The sequence below is a fragment of the Amphiura filiformis genome, chromosome 5 (genome assembly GCF_039555335.1).
Source record: "Amphiura filiformis chromosome 5, Afil_fr2py, whole genome shotgun sequence".
NCBI lineage: Eukaryota > Metazoa > Echinodermata > Ophiuroidea > Amphilepidida > Amphiuridae > Amphiura > Amphiura filiformis.
This window is the reverse complement of record NC_092632.1, coordinates 58,794,048-58,812,015: the sequence shown is the minus strand read 5'-3', so window position 1 is coordinate 58,812,015 and position 17,968 is coordinate 58,794,048. Positions and strand designations below refer to the sequence as shown.

General features: G+C 35.4%; 1 protein-coding gene across 1 annotated transcript in view; it reads left to right on the top strand.

Annotated features, from left to right (window-relative positions):
* LOC140153441 (uncharacterized) overlaps positions 1–15,959 on the top strand; it is a 60,449-nt gene extending 44,490 nt beyond the window's left edge. The window contains exons 10-12 of the mRNA XM_072176194.1: positions 8,764–8,858; positions 11,570–11,800; positions 15,759–15,959. Coding sequence (XP_072032295.1) covers positions 8,764–8,858; positions 11,570–11,800; positions 15,759–15,825 — 393 coding nt within the window. The 3' untranslated portion in view covers positions 15,826–15,959. The remainder of the gene's footprint in view (positions 1–8,763; positions 8,859–11,569; positions 11,801–15,758) is intronic.
* The last annotated feature ends 2,009 nt before the right edge of the window (positions 15,960–17,968 follow it).

Here is a 17,968-nt window from a genome sequence, read left to right as displayed (position 1 = left end):
CTGGCAACTTGTGAAACCGCCCGACCGTATGGCATTTTCCATATAAACACAGCCAAAAAAGAAAGTCTCCAGTAGTTCCATCCCCATTTAATCAGATTCTGATGAGTTTATGGCAAAATAATTTATATAATAATTTTCTATACACTCTCCTTTGAAGATTGATACCAAATTTGATATCAAAAGTTTAATCATCGTGAGCATAGAAACATTTGTTTGGAAATTTGTGCAATTTTAAAAATGACATAGGAATTGTATCACGTGAGCAGAGCTAGCGTGAGTGCCAAGAATTACGCCGCCTGAATAGGCCGGCAGGTTAAAGGTTTGCCCATGCATGTCAAAATGCAAATCAAATACCCCGCTTCTTTCAATTGTGCGCAGGCAAGGGTACAATGATTCCTGTAACGGGCATGCTTCAGGCCACATAATAAGCTGATACCATGCATTGATTTTTGCGTGGTCAATTGTAATTTGTCATTTTTAAAATTGCACGAATTTCCAAACAAGGACTCCTTTGCTCATGATGATTAAACTTTGGATATCAAATTTGGTATCAATCTTCGCAGGAAAGTGTATAGAAAATTATTATATAAATTATTTTGCCATAAACTCATCCGAATCTGATTAAATGGGGATGGAACTACTGGAGACTTTCTTTTTGGCTGTGTTTACTTGTTAGTTTTGTGGGGTTCATTATCGAACCCCAACGGTTTTAGCTTGTATTTAAATTATTTATTAACATAGGCCTATTTGTTTGTGATATTTCAAGCGCTTTTAAAATTTCAAAATAATCCCATTCAATTACACGGTTGATTTATGAAAATTTACTGAATTTAGAGAATGCTCGCGACCACCACCTGGATCAACATGCACCATCTCCACATCATGATTATTGGCCTGTGTCTTAACCATTTTGGGACAATTAGGAATCTCTTCAAACTCTTCAAAGGGCTGTTTAAATGACCAAATAATTGTGTTGTGGATGCATGCAACTTTACTGAGCTATAATGAGGGCAATTTAAGCCGCTATTTTTATTTTTGTTATTTTCTCAAAACCAAGTTTTCTGTCCCAAGTAATGTGTCTTAGATCTTTAATTGTTGGAGGGAAAAAATGTGATTATTTATTGATCACATCAAATCTAATTTTGTTTCTTTTTCATTATTATTTTAGTTTGGCTCAAGATGTTATTACAAATTGCACTTTTTCAAGTTATCCAATTCATTATTATAGGAAATAAAACCCATAGATATTGAAGGAAATTCAATTTCATTTATTAAAATACTTCCAATATAATACCATACATAAACCAACGAAAAAGTAAATATCGCTAGTCTATGTGGAATAGAAAATAACCAATTGCACATTTTTATTACAACATATTTATGCTCTGAATTTATTTCTTCTTTTAAAGCAGAATTACCTACACCCTTGATTTCCTCAAATCACTAAGTCAAGATTTGTTCATACAAGCAATATAAGCAAACAGTTTATAAATCCCCTTTTTGACTTTACCATTATTAAATTTCAGAAAGGGGAAAGCGATTAAAGAAAATTCCTTTGAAATATACCGTCCACGTATGTTCCACCGCCCCCAGTACAAAATGTTAACCCATCATGTCACAGAAAGTCAAACACTGCACTGTTTTTGCAGTCATTACCGGACAAAAGCTCAAATCTACAAAATCTACAGATTTTGTTGTTCCTGTAAATATTGAATTGAGATATTTTCTCAGTAAACTCAGCGCATAGTGCAGTCAGGGTTTTTCTTGTTTGAGGGGAACTCCATATTTTTTTTCTTCTCTAAACATTCACGGGTAGTTTGGTAAATATGTACACCTAGATATGGTTTGTGTTAGCTGGTTAGTGATCAAAGTCTAAAGTCCGAGCGACAAGAGAATTGTTTGTGTAGGAAGAGCGCGATATCAATCTGGAGCAAGATTATTTCAGAAATAGAATAAAAAGACTATTTCAAAATGTTAAACGAAATATTTTGGCATGGGTACAGATAGTGGTGACCCTTATGGTCATGGCAAGTTGACAATTCATTGTTTTCTGTCGTTTTGAGGTCAGTTCGTAGTTTGATAAAGATGCTTCAGTTTTATCTTTTGAACATGTCGAAGGACAAATTTTAAAAGCCGGCGTCGTATTAAGCGGCAAATGGAGAGGTGGATCAAGGCTAAATTCCTAAACATGAGTTTTGCGTGTGTGTGAACAATTGAATATTTAGGTCTTTAGGCTACAAATTTATTTGAAACCATGTGATGCAGGACAGATCTATGGATGCAGCAAGCATTTATTACAAGCAAGTTCTTAGTGTAGGTTTAATAATATGTGCGTTTTCAAGATTTTATGTTTGGTTACGATATCAGGACCAAGCCGAGATGATAACGAATCGGGCTTGTTTGCTCACTTGCCACTCAGGATGAAGGCCATTTGCTTGAGTTGTCCAATCACTGATTAACTAATACGTCATAGGTTGGTACAGGGATAGACTTAAAACAAGCTCTTACAAATCTATACCTGTCGTTTGTCATGTCAAAATTTATAAAAAAGAAATTTTGCTGATGGCATGTTAATGGTTTTTATAGTAAAATGGTAACATAATTTTGTATCGTTTTGGACAAAATGCATTGACTTGTAAACTAAGTAATGAAGATGGGCCACTTTTTCATTTTTATCAGAATATAGCAGTAATGGTATAAAGGAAGTTTAAGGTGGTACTACACCCCTGTGGTAAATTTGTGACTATTTTTGCATTTTTCTCAAAAAATAATAACACACTGGTAACAAAAGTTATGTATATTATTGGGGCAAGGAATCCAGTTTCTACACTGGAATTTCAGTGCCTCAAGACAAGTAGTTATTGATTTATTGATCAAATATTGGTTTTCCCTCATTTTTGACTGTAACTCCACAACTGTTGTCTGTGCTGAAATAAAATTTTCAGTGCAGTAGTTGTAGTCCTTGCCCCTATAATATACATATCTTACTTGTCACCAATGCGCTATAATTTTTGAGAAAAATGCAAAAATAGGCACAAAATTGGCCAGGGTGTAGTACCCCTTAAATAAAATGCACAACAATTTCAAATTATGACAAATCAATAGATTAATCACTCAGTCTAATCATGGTTTAATAAATCTGTAGATTTCCCATGCCTGTCCTTTTAAATTTTTAGGCAAATCAACGAGTCCAGCCCTAAAGAATGTATTGATCACCCTTTATTATATCCAAAGCACTTATGACCGCACCCGTTATTCATCCGACTCTTAATGAAAATCTAAATGCATTTGAGGTGGTTGTAATTTTCCTCCCTTTTCTTTTGATTTAAAAGCCGTGGCCAGCCAGCGGATTGGTCCAGCATCAAATTTTGTTTGGTGTCCGGAGTTAGATCCATTGCATGTATAGTCTGTGTGTGTGTGCATTCCTTGTCATGTTTGCTGTCACCGAGGCAACGGCGTAGATAGCTGGGGCACCTGTGTTTGCGCTCGTGATCTGATATGAAATGGACATTAGCATGGTACTGAAGATTATTAACCAGAAATATGCTGACGAGATCGGCTAAGCTTTTTCAAGCTTAGGATTAAAACACTTTTTAGTTTTTATCTTAATCTTAAATATGAAACCAAATAAAGAAATCTATTGCATTCTTCAACTGATTAAAGAATGAGGAAAATCAAGACTTAAGTATTTTTTTAACAAGAGCATCATATCCTCTAGTCTAAGCAAAGTAAAATATATTATTAAAGATTGTGTTTGAAGGTAGCATATTTATTATTTTACCAATATTGAATTCTGAAGCTGAGATTTATTTCTAAAATTAGACCTTAAATGAAATAAATTTGTGTTTGAGTAATTAAACATGTATTTGAACGAGGCATGATACCAACATTATTAATACTGAAGGTAACATGATCACTTTTTCATCTGATTTTTGATTTTTTTAATGTCTCTTTTTTATCCACAAAATGAGTTACAGAGGAAAAAGAACAGATTGATGTAAAATGCAGGTAGTTGTAGCAGGCATAGAGTTACAAGGCCTAACTCGCCCATCACTCATACTCAAGTCGCCAACGAAACCGTCCGACAGTCTCCAAGAACAAAAGCTAATAACAAGAATGGGATTAGATTCAAATGCTAATGTTGTTGGGAATGCTTGACCATGGTCTGACTGGCTGGCTGGTCAGTGGTCAAGCCAGGGCTTCAACATTCTGCTTTTTTTTTTTCGCAAGCCAGTGTGTTTTGTACTAGGTAACACGGTAAACTTTCAGAAGAATAGCGAGGTTGTTTGGACATGTTTGTGTTATTATACACCCGTTGTGTGGTCCCTGTTGTGGGTGTGTGTGTAAAAGCACAATCAAGATACCATTTGAAGAAGTTTAGAGAACAAAACAGTTTACTTACAGTCTGTTGTTCCTATGTTTTGCTTATACAATAGTGCAATTAACACTTACATGATGCAAGAATGGTTGGGACATTGTTTGATGAAGGGTTCTTTTGATTTGGGGGGAAAGTTCCTACATGTCAAAGAAGTTTGACGTCATAGATAAGACCCAAGATTATTTTGAAAGAGTGACTTGCAAATTTTTTCTCCTTCAATCTGGCTTGAAAAATATTTCAGAAATTCTTTCATCTCTTTATTGCAATTTATCTGGCGCAACGGAATTCAGTCCGAAAGAAAGTGAGTATCATTTGAACAAAAATAGAGTCATACATTACTTTAAAACCTTTTTTGAAGCTGTTGATGTGACTTTCATCTGGCTTGAAAAATATTTCAGAAATTCTTTCATCTCTTTATTGCAATTTATCCAAATCTGTTGCAAAGGAATTCAGTCCCGAAGAAAATGAGCATCATTTGAACGAAATAGAGTCATATGTTACTTTAAAACCTTTTTTGAAGCTGTTGATGTGACTTTTTCTATTCCCTGTATTTCCCTATGTAGGCCTATTCCATAGTGTGCTTTATATCTGTATATTAAATTATTTAAATTATTCAAAAAATATCTTCCTTCTATAAGTTACAAAGTGTTGAATTTGAAAGTAATTATGGTTCTATGATATATTTTGTTTGTTTTTAATTTCGAGTAAATTGCAGTGTTTTGCCCGTCAAATCATGTGGTATAACAGTACACATTATTCTGCAAGAAACATGAAACTTTAACATCACAAATAGACTTGAAACCCAGTAGTTTGAACTCTTGCTGGTTACCTCTTTGAACATGACAGGTAGCAAGACACATGAGAAAGAATATGCAGGGGTCTGTGTCCTGATTCTGGACCCTATTCAATGTCCTGTCAAGTTTAACATAAAAATGTATAAAAAGTCAGTAGACCTGGTATATACCACATTTCCTACCATTACAGTGCACATGGCTGACTTGTTGCACACATGGAGAGGGAAAAAAAGCGAGAGAGTGAATGAATATTAATGATTTGGTGTAAGGGGTAGAAAGATCAGTGTGGCAACTGAGCCCGAGGCTGTTGTTTCAGTAAGTGTAACTAACTAAATTTCATTCTTTAACCATTATGATTGACAAATGGGCGATCAATAGCGCTGAAACAACCACCAATTGCACTTGTTTCTTTTTGCCCAAAGGGGGGTTTGTTTTTTACCCCAAATAAGTTTGGTAAGAAAAGAGAGGGAAAAAAATGGCAGTTTCTTGCCTGAGATTAGTGTCTATTTCTCCTGTGTGACATTGTGACGGGGATAATCGGCTAGCTTGCACAGACCATAGCAGCCTAGCCTAGCTCCCTCATGCCCGGTGGGGAAGTTATTTTAGCTCGCTTTGAAAACTCATTTATAGCAGAGACATGAGACAAAAAGAAACAGGGTTTGTTTGGGTGAAACGTAAGCTCGGTGCAAACGTCTAATCGTTGTTTGACTGGCGTGGTAGTTGGTTTTGTCATGTATTTAGCAGACAATGATCTTCAGTTCGTTGCCTGACCCACTAAAAATGGTAGTGTCACCTCGCCCGCAAGCATATAAGCAATTTCTTTCTTTTTTTGCGCAATTTGTATCAGAATCGCTGTGTTGTTATTTGTAGATGGCATAGCCGTCAGCGATGAGACTCAAGCGTATCTGTTGGTAGGACTTACCCCAAGGTGTGTGTGTTTGTATTCTAATATATATGTCTGTGTGTGAGTAAAAGTTAGGAAACGGTGCTATTCAAAAATTTGAAACTGTCAGCTGGGGGAGCTAATTCTTCGTCCAGGTGTCAGTCAAACCTAAATTGAAATAGTAAAAATTGTGCGTTACTGGCATTTCGATATCCCTATTGAATTACAACGCTGCCTGGTAGGCATGTTAGTGAAGATATGTGACAGAGAGAAAAATTGTGACAATCAAATACAATAGTTGTCAAAAATAAGAGAATTTTTTTTTCCCAGGATCTTACAAAATAATTTTCTGTCGCTAACTTGAGGAGGTTCCCACAAAGTTTATTAGGCCTCAGGTACGACTTCATAATAAAATCGCAGATATGGTAGTAGAAAGATTCAGGTAAAATTTTAGGATATTTCACATTATTTTTGCATTTAGAAGACAGTCTATTCGTAGTTGTAATCCTGTATACTAGTTTTCATTTTCCTTCAATAATGTTATGTTTTATTTTTTGTTTTTGAAATACTAAGTGCTATACCATTACCTGGCAACTGTTTACCAATAGAGGGTGTGCTTTCCAACACCATTATTTACAGAAACTTTATCCTGATTCAACATGTTTCATGTTATAATAAAGTAACATTTTGTGTCGTTTTGAGTGTGTACCTACTTCTGCAGCATACCTCGGTTGTCTTTGTAGTAATTCATAACAAAATCTGAAGTCTAAATCAAATAGAATTTATTCATTTACATCTTCCTCAGTCAAGCAGAGGAGAGACAAACAGTCAATATTTGTTGTTAACAGATCATATGGATAAAACAAATTTTTTGAATTGCCCATATGTATACATGTAATGCAATCAAAAGTGTGTCCACCTTGGTTGTTTGTCTGTTTACAGTGATTTATAAACATTAGAATGAACATTTGTCAACATTTCCACACCTCCTTCACTAGTGTTTTAACAAGCGATAAAATGTATATTTGCAGACGTAAGAGAAAACATTGACAAATTATCCGGGGCAATTATGCTTACTCAGGGATGCACCTATACTAGTAACTTGTCTATGTCCGGTTGCTATGTAACCTTCTATGAGCTCAAAATTGATAATTTTTACATCATTTATGAAAATTTCAAGCTAATTTTTACTTCATCATGGGAGTGATGTTTGTTGTTATTGTGAACATGCCTAGTCTTCAACTCAATGTCATGATTTTTGATACAAGTGTATGGGTTAACGAAGTATGGTACTTAAAAAAATAATTATAAAAAAAAAATTATTTTTATGATACGGTATTTGAAAGGTTACACCTGAAATTGGTATGTTTTGTTTGCCTGTACTCTGGACCTGTAGTAATTGATCTGTTTGTTAAATGTCAGATCTGGAAGAGGATGCGAAGTTGTTCTTTTTTTTCCTCTTGTGTATCTATCGTTTCCCTCTATAACATCGCTATAGACAGCAGTACTGTGCTTCGTTTCAATCCATGTTGGTTTAGTTTGAGGGTTAGCAAAATATGTACAGAACTATCATGTCAATATGTAATAAGTTGAAAAATAAACCCCTGTACACTCTAAGGCAGACAGACTGAATGGTTCTGTAAAGCTTCTGTATGTGTGATGATCATTTATCAAATTTGTGTTGCCAAGGCTTGAGCAAAGATGGCCGCCAGGCAGGACTGGATAGAGTTTAGTTAAGCAAAGCTAAGGCAATAGTTATTATCATATTTATACATACAATGATAGTGGCATGTACAGTTACAGGGGCAGTCATATTTACACTAGGTTTTTTTTGTACATATGGTTCTATCCATGCCGTCGACAAGATAAATTTGTGCAGTTTTGCTTTCACTGTGTATCTTCCTAAACAATATATCAACTGATTAAGAGAAACAGTTGGCAGTGATGTGTACATGTTAATCTTATAACAAAGTCTATAGACTTTAAATGGAGTATTAACACAGATTTGTACTATATTTGTCGATTTAGTGTACCCAAGCAAATACAAGGTGATATGTAATATATATGTGTGTGTGTCTGCCCGTAGACAAATTTGAAGATGTTGTTGAATTACAATTACAGTAAGAGCTGGATAAATATATTTAGGTATAAATAATAAACTCTATAATTAAATAAAGTTAATAGTCAATGTTTTCACACAGCAATCATATATAGAATCTTGAGTCTACTCCTTATGATAATAGCAGTGAAGCGTTAGGCACGTCACTGATACACCATTTTTCACCATGATGTGGCAGTAACCATAGTGCGTATTTCATTGGGCGCAGCTTCAAATCGCAGCTTTCACCAAAACTGTTGATGTTCACATGCAACCGCTTAAAGACGCTGCATCTAGATGTTTTCTGAAAAAATTAAGAAAATTTTGGGGAAAAAATAACATCAAATACCAAAATTGGACTGGAAAAAGGGGTCAATGATATACTAAAAGGCCGAAATGCTACCCATGTTTGGGTACTAAGAACCCTCCCCCTCCGAGTTCAGATTGGGTAAAAAGCAGTTCAGGGAGTTAAATTCTTCAATCATGGAAATAGTTATTCTTATCTGTATACTATTTCCATGAGTCAATCCACTCAAAGAAGTCTATTTCTGATCTAGTATTATTTTTAATCTTAATATCATTCTATAATTTGTTATTTTCCCTGCATTAGGGTCAGTTGGAAGCTACAAGAAGAGAGCGTGATGTTGCCTTGGCACAAGCCAAGAAAACTCAAGATGAGATGGATTCTATCAAGATTTACTACAGGTACAATTACTGACACTATACATGACACAACGGGCTATTCCAGTTGAAATCCACACTATCCCTGTGGAAGATTTTGGAAATACCTTCCACAGGAGGAGTAAGGTTTTCAAATGTACTCCCCCTGTATTATGGTTTTACAATTACTGACACTATACATGACACAATGGGCTATTCCAGTTGAAATCCACACTATCCCTGTGGAAGATTTTGGAAATACCTTCCACAGGAGGAGTAAGGTTTTCAAATGTAATTGGCCAGAGTTGATCATTTTGAAACCCATACTCCCCCTGTATTATGGTTTTACCTATATCGTCCACAACTGGTGCGAGTATTTCAAGTGGAAGTCACCCAATTGTCTTATATTCTATTTGAAACTTATACTCTCTCTGTGAAAGACATATCATCATCAACTTGCACAGTAAAGCAAGTGTGTTATTGCTATAAAAACAAGCTATGTCAATCACTATTTTGGATTCCGCAATGTTCTGTAACTCTTTTTCCCAAAGTAAAATGGTTGATATTTTCTGGAAGAATCTTAATAAATAATTGGCAGGATACTGTATTATCAGAGACCCAATACCCCAGGGGGGAGGGGGGCACTCACATGTAAAGATGGTACGGGTATGTGCAGCGGTCAAGGGTCCCTTTTTCAGGCTCTCCGGCAGTTCTTCAAAACCCTCATTTGCATCATACTCCAGTTCATTGAGCCTCAAACTCTGAAAATTTGAGCTCTTGAGCTCAAATTTGGAAAAAATTTGAATTTTTTTAGCTCCAAAGCCTATAATTTGGCTCAATTTTAGTTCACAGACCCCACAAAAATGTTGAAATTTCAGTTCATCAAGCCCCTATGTTTCCCCCAAATTAGTTCTCACATCCCTATCAAAATTGAAGTTGAGTGCCCCCCCGGCCCAATACATGCAGGTGCATCTCTACCCGTCGATTACAATCGTATTACAAAAAAAGTATCATGTAGAAGCTGAAGGTCATCGGCAATCTTGTCATCATTAGCGAACTTTTGTCATATAATAAAATTGCTAAGACATGAATTTCGAGTAAATGCCAACACTCAGAAAAATGATACACATGGGTTGAAAATGACACGTCTTATATCAAACCTTGGGATCAACTTCATAGAAATCATACCATTCATCGTTCAACATTTAAGAGCAAACACCACTAGGCCATGCTACCCTACGACCCACCTTAGGACCATAATTTTAAAAATCTGATAATACACAATACATATTGCTACCAGAAATGCTTCCCAGAAGTCAGTGTAACATCACAGGTGTAATGAAATATAGAATAATGTAACATAACATAATGTCGGCCTAAAGGACATGAGTTACTTACCTCCATCACACATGCAAAACTACACTACAGCTTCATTACTGCACTATATGTGACGTGTCATGTCAAAAGCAGACACTTTTGGGCAGGTTATCAATTTTGAGTTTTTTACATATCTTAAATATAGAGATATTTTGCTCCCCAACACCATTTTCCCCAATGAAATCGGACATTCCTAAGTGAAGATATTGAGTTTGTAAGTTATGGTATTAAAAAATTGTAAATTGAGATATCAGCCTTTCAAAATATTATTGACGATGTTGAGAGTAGGAATTACCTTGAAAAATGTCTCAAAAAATACAAGATGCCAGTTATATTCCGGTCTGAAACTATCAGACAATATTTTTAACATTAATAACATCACAAATTTGCAACAAACCCAAATTGTGAAAAAATCACCCCGGGCAGATTTTTGGCTATTTCTCCATTTACGATCCTGCCCAAAAGTGTCTGCTTTTGACATGACACATCACATATATACCTGAAGAGATTTGCTCATGCATAAAGGCAAGACATATTGTATTTAATGTGAGATTTGCATATTTAACTTCCGCAGCACAAATAAGAAACAAATCAAACAAAACACTTCAAAATCAGCAGTTTTTATTAAATCCTTGCCCTCGTTACATGTCACAGACATTGCCGTATGTGGCTGATAATATTAAATAGGGTTGTTTCATTTTCCGCTTTGAAAATAAAACATGTCATTGTTTCATAGAATTAGCACCTGGTTGCATTGTTTCATTTAATGTCACTGACCAAAATTGAAGATAAAATGTTTTATGACAAACAAGTGAAAAAACACTCCTGTAGTCATGTAGTTTGTTCAAAGGTTACCAGTTCAAATCTTGTAACCTCTTCTAAAGTTTGTTCGGCTCATGACATCTTGTTTTTATATAGAGTGGCATGCTCGCAGTTGGGCGCAACACTTACGCTTGTCGCGTATTGCCTAATTCGTAACTGCGGCGCTCTTGTGTGAATTTATGCGAGTATAAGGTAGGAGTTTAATGACGCGTGCAGTAACAAAAATGAATAATTTTCGCCAATTCTCAGCCAAACAAACTTTAATTAATGTTTCAAAACCTCAAAATCTCTAACCCTAACACATTACCCTAACCATAAATTTCATGAAGGGTGGAAGCTTTGAACATTTATGCATTCAAATTGCTACTTTTCATAAATTTAATACCAACATTTATATATATATTGCAAAGGGAGAGGTCAAAATTTATCATAGAACTCTTGTTAGGGAACAAAGTTACAGTTATGATGAAATTTTATTTTACATAATTATTTTCATTACTATTCATTTTTTTAATACATTTTATCATTTTCCCACCCAATCTCTCCCCAATCTGCAGCCTTCATAAGTCTTTATCTCAGGAGGCCCACCTCCGTGACCAGTTCAACAACACCTTAGGCAGCATAGAGGAGCAAGTCAAAGCCAGAGATCAAGTGTTAGCTAAGACGCAACAGGATAACAGTCAACTAGCCCAGCAGCTTAAGGCAGCGCATGACGAGAGGAACAGCATGGCCGTCAGGCTGCAGCAGACTGAACAGGCACGCCGGCAACTACACGAGAGATGCCAACAGTGAGTGGGAACACTGAGTGTGCTAACTAATTTGTGGTGTGCAGTGTTGGTGCGTTGGTCGTAGTTTTGCTTGATTAATGTTGCTGATTTTATTGGGGCGCTATGAGTGTATAGTTTAACTGTAAATGTTTTAAAATATTATTTGTCTGGCTGTATTATTGTTCTCTTTGCTGTTTATATGAAACGTTCAGATGCAAATACTGATATATCAAGTTTTCTCAATTTGAGATATAACTGGTTAAATATAAAGAACATAATGAGGAATCTGGGGGTACTCAAGTTGCTTTTAGTAGGGGTGTGCAGCTGAGAACTTGAAAGTGGACCCATCAATATACCAATTTTTCAAGAAATTTGGACCCATCGATATACCAAATGTCAAAATGTTCGCTAAATTTAACCCAAATTGTCTTAGTTTTTACAAATTTTCCCAATTTGGACTATTTTCCAAAAAATTTGAAAACAAGGCCCATCCATATACCAAAACCTGCTTAGAAAAAGGGTCATTAATATACCAAAAGGCAGAAAATGCTACCCATGTTTGCAGCACGTCCCTGTATGGTTATGGGGAGGAAATATGTGCTACTTTTGATCATAGATTCACAAATTACATTGGATTTTTTTCTAAGTAGGGTGTCAATTTAAAGCTAGCATAGTAGGGGACATGTTTGTGACACTCAAGACCTTTGTGAAATCCAACCTCTTCAATAGTATGAAACTGTTATCTTCTTAAAACCCATCTCAGTGTGTCATGTGTGACAAACTAATATCATACTCTCATACCTTGTAACAGTGGGTAGATCCTGGCACTTTTTCAAATTGCCACACTTTGCACACCCTCTTTATTCTTCTTTTTCATGTAATTTGGAGCAAAGTTTGTTATATCATATAAAGATTAGGTTAAGTACCGAAGGAAACACAATTTGATTTTTAAAAACCGCGAAAAAAAACATTATTTCCTCAAAATCATGGTTGTTTCGAAAGTTTTTTTTAAAGTTGAATAAAGTTGTATCTTTTAATTACTTTTGCTTCTATTGAACAGCTAGCAATGCACACTAATTCAATATGTCCCTGGCTTTTCAATAGATGCAACAGTAATTAAAACAGACAACTTCGTACATCTTTGAAAAATAAAATTACCAAAAAACTTTGCGATTGCGTTTTTCTCCGGTGCTTAGATTAGGTATTCATGACAGCATTAATTATTAACTCCTAATTTAAGTGATACAAATCTATAGACTTGTATAATTATGCTGCTATATACCAGTTGTTGACTGACACCTGTCCTACATCACTCGGGGAATCTTGTCGATCGCAAAATGTCGATATCCACACCTTCGAGGTGTATGCTAACTTGCCTATAAAAGTTTCAGATCTTGAGCTAACCTAACCCGCACATGACTTACTTAGAAGCTGAGGGAGTCTCATAATGGGCTATTCCAATTGAAATTCACACTACCCCTGTGGAAGATTTAGCGTAAGTCTTACATAGAGGGAGTATGAGTTTTGAATAGAATAGACAGTTGGATAACTTCCATTTGAAATACTCACTCCAGCTGTGGAAGATATAGGTAAAGCCATAATACAGGGGGAGTATGGGTTCAAAATGATTAACTCTGACCAATTACATTTGAAAAACATACTCCCCCTGTGGAAGATATTTCCAAAATCTTCCACAGGGGTAGTGTGGATTTTAAATGGAATAGCCCAATGAACTTTCTCCTATTAAAAAGCGTATTTGCACAAATTATATATTGTATAACTTGATCCATGCAAATAGCCTTTTTTTTTTTATAATGTGCATATAAATTTGACCAGTCCCTCGGAGGCTTTTATGATATTTGAACTTTGAACTCCATCTGAACATGGGCATGCATAATTTGACTTAGTTGCCGGTGGGATTGGAATGGATACTTATTAGCTGTGCATAGACATCAATTAAACTTGGCCACACAATGCAGAGCTTTTTTTGGCTCAACAAACATCGCTGTGGAATAATTAAAGTTGATACTTTTTGAGTTGAGAGCATGATTTTGATATTTCCTACGCAATCCAACTTGGTGTTTAAGTATTAATGACACCTCTCAAGTAACAAAGATTTTTGTCATTGAAATTAAACAAGTATTTATTTGATGTTGAAATAGATTTCGAATTTTTTTTTGTAAAGTTGTGTAAAATATGCTTTTTTGCAATATTGCAACTTGCAAGAAAGACCGGTCCAGACAAGTCCAGGCGTCGTCAGGAAATATTGACAAATGTGGTCACCAAACTTTGCTATCTGTGAGTCAACTCTATATACACACACGCTAAGTTTATAACGTACCTTGTAGAATCAGAAAATTGCTAATGTGGATTATGGTCTTGCATGTTTTATTAATGCTCTGCGTGCTAGCCATGCGCTTCAATGGAAAAAGTTCACACTTTGAAATATTTTCTCAAAATATCAAGAGCTATCTTAAGAACTACTGAATCAATACTAGGCTTGTTTGTACTCATTTTAATGCATTTTTCATGCTGATTCCAAATATGGTCATGAACATTTACATTTCTGAAATTTTTGAATTTCTAAATTTTTTTTAAAACTTGTCGTCTGCAGTCGACACCCGCGTGAAGAGAGTTAAAGAAGACCATTTATACCAGAGGGGAAGCCATTTTTTTGGATACAAAGGTCACCTTAGGGATCAAGTTGCTCCCCAACTATTGATCAATTTGAGCAGGTTACCCCTAAGGTTTGCACATTTTGCTGAAATGTTTGATTTCTGTGAACTAATTGTCGAGACACGATGACCTTTTTTTTTCGCTGTGGCCTCGTTTTTTTTCAGACCAAAACTTTCCGACTTCATCATATCTTATGTCCATTTCCTGTTTTGATAAAGATATCAATATTCTTTGCGTATAAATAGTAGCGCAATGTCATAAGTGTTATGTTTAAGATTGAAAGGTATTGGTAGTAAGAGCAATTGTTTGGCGATATAATTGTCTATGTCTTAAAGCACACAGATGTCGGTATTACCTCCTCTCTGTACCATCCAACAAGAGAAGTAATAAAAGCAGTTCCCTTGTTTGAATCAACAAAAAATGTTATTGATATGATGTGTGTAGGCAATAATACCCAGCACACACTCACCCCCACATGCCTAATACTCATCCCAAAAATCAAACTTACTCTTTAACCTTTGTATTGTAACCACATACCGGGTGTTCTGCGCGGAACACTTGTTTGGCGTAATTGGCTAAACGACTCTGGTTTCATACTATCCAACTAGGGTATAATGCCCTGGTGGTGTACAACCAGCTACGCGGTGGTCCACAGAGGCTGGAGATAGAAATCTTGTTCTGTCAAGAGATGCTATTGAGATATCATAACCAAACAATTATGCTCCGTACTTTGATCATTTTTGTCTCCAATTGTGCGTGAAGATTAAGAATTCATTCATTTTTCTAAGCACGCAAGCTTTAACTACCTCTTTTTTTTTTCCTTCTCGCAGCGTCATTGTTTCAACTGCACTTTTTTTTATAGGTTTGCTTGTTGGAACTTGTAAAACAACTTGATGCTATTTGGTATCATATTATTGTGTCCTGTTGAATGCACAGCTCACCAATTACTGGGTTTTTCGTGGGATTAGGTGACATAGTTTTTAGACTTAAGAGGAATTGAAACTTTAATTGTATCAAGTGAGAAATGCTTGTCCGTAAAGATTTTAAGCTTATGTGTTTTCTACTCTACTAGTCGATGCCGTAAGGTGATACTTGCATGCACCTTTACCAGACAATACCAGATAGTTGTAAAATAATGGTAGAATCATTGTTTTCCTTTTCTCTCTCTCTCACTTAGTACAGTTGAACTTTTCAGTTCTTTCATTGTCAAGTCCCACTTGCTTGTTTGAACTTGCATTTATAGATGTAGAATAATTATTCCTATTGTTCTTTCTTTCTTTTTCTTTTTTTCCAACTTTTACAGAATGGAGCGGTTGGTGATAGTACTGAGAAAGAAAGTTACTGAGGGCTCCATCAAGACCATCAATTAGAGATCTGCATCTACTGATTCATACAAACATGTTGCATCGGGTAAACATAGAAAACAGGGTGAAGTTAAAAATAAGTTCATTGCTTGTTCAAAATTTAGATATTGCATTAATTAACATGGAAAACAGGGTGAAGTTGAAAATAAGTTCATTGCCTGTTAAAAATTATACATTGCATAAGTTAAGAAATGATATCACTTGAAAAGTTTGACTCTATATTTTGGGTAATTGATGGTATAATTAAGATTTGATTGCGGGAGCCTCAAGTGTTCCATTAGAGCAGTCCATTGATTCATAATTAGATGGTGAATTATTGGATTAAATATACAGGTTGTGGCAATTATTAGGCTATTCCATTTAAAATCCACACTACCCCTGTGGAAAGATTTGGCTTAAGTCTTCCACGGAAGGAGTATGAGTTTCAAATAGAATAGACAACTGGGTAGCTTCTATTTAAAATACTCACTCCAGTTGTGGAAGATATAGTAGGCAAAGCCATAATACAGAGGGAGTATGGGTTTCAAAATGATTAACCCCACCAATTACATTTGAAAAACATACTCCCCTGTGGAAGATATTTCCAAAATCTTCCACAGGGGAGTGTGATTTTAACTGAATAGCTTATTGTTACCCATCAGCTACTAGTGATCATGGGCAATACTGTCATATCTAACCAAATTCAGCATAAGATGCACCTAATTTTTAGTAATATATTGTAGAAGTTCATAAAACTATCAATTCAAAAACTTGGAACAGCCCATTAATCTGAAGGGTTATTAGTCCAAAAAGAATTAAAGTTAGGGTTTATACCATTTTGTTAGGATGAGGGTTAGGGATATGGTTAGGGTTAGCATTGGAGGTTAGTGTTAGGGATAGGGTTAGGATCAGGATGTTTAGGGTTAAGGATATGGTTAGGATTAGGGCTTAGGTTGTAGGCTAGGGTTACTGTAAAGTTAGGGGTTATATCATTTTGTTAGGATGAGGATTAGGGATACGGTTAGCTTAGGGTTAGCATTGGGGTTAGTGTTAGGGATATGGTTAGGATCAAGATGTTTAGGGTTAAGGATATGGTTAGGATTAGGGCTTAGGTTATAGGCTAGGGTTACTGTAAAGTTAGGGGTTATATCATTTTGTTAGGATGAGGATTAGGGATACGGTTAGCTTAGGGTTAGCATTGGGGTTAGTGTTAGGGATAGGGTTAGGATCAAGATGTTTAGGGTTAAGGATATGGTTAGGATTAGGGTTTATAACTAAGTTATTAGGTTTCAGACTAACAACCCTTCAGACTATTGACCTGTTATCCAAAAACTGGTACTTCTGGTTGTATAATATTTTTTTATTTAATAAATATGGGTTGATTACGTTATGAGTAGTTTTAAAAGTTGTTAAAAACAATCGGGGGTTTTCCGCCTTTTTGTAACAATCATATGGATGATTATGATGATCGTTTCCCATCGGTCATTTTACAATTAGTATGTAGTGGGGTTTTCCTTATTTCCAATTTATACATGTGATATATTATGATGATGATAATTCTCTTCCAGTCCCTTTCACAATCAGTGTGGTTTGTTTTTTTAAATTTAGTATCATTATGATGATAATTCATTTTGTACAATTTGATATTAATTTTCGTATTTTTTTATCATTGAAATTTTTGCTTCTTAAAATGGTATTGCTCTTTGTCAAATTGTTGTTTTCGAAGATTAATAACAGATTTCAAGCATGTCCATTATTTATATCAAACTTCGATTTTACCTGCATGTGTTAGTATTCAGAAATCATATGATCTTTCAGATATGTAATAACAAATTCATAGAACCATTGATTGATTGGTAAAACGCATGCATTCATACATTTTGAGTATTGAGCTTCGTATTTACCATTGCTTCGCAGAATCAGAGAAAGAAAAGTGTGAACTGTTTTTAATTATTTTGTTCTGTCTATCAGAACCAATTCCCTATGACCCGGTGTAAACAGAGGAACCTGGTGTGCGCGTATTCATAACTGACAAAGAACGACATGAATAATATGCCGCTGCCTGGCCCACCTTGTACAAAAGACACTTTCACGTTCACGTTGGCAAATGTTTGTAGATCATGACAGAAATTTCAGAATCAGAAAAAAAAAGATCAAATTAATTCATGAA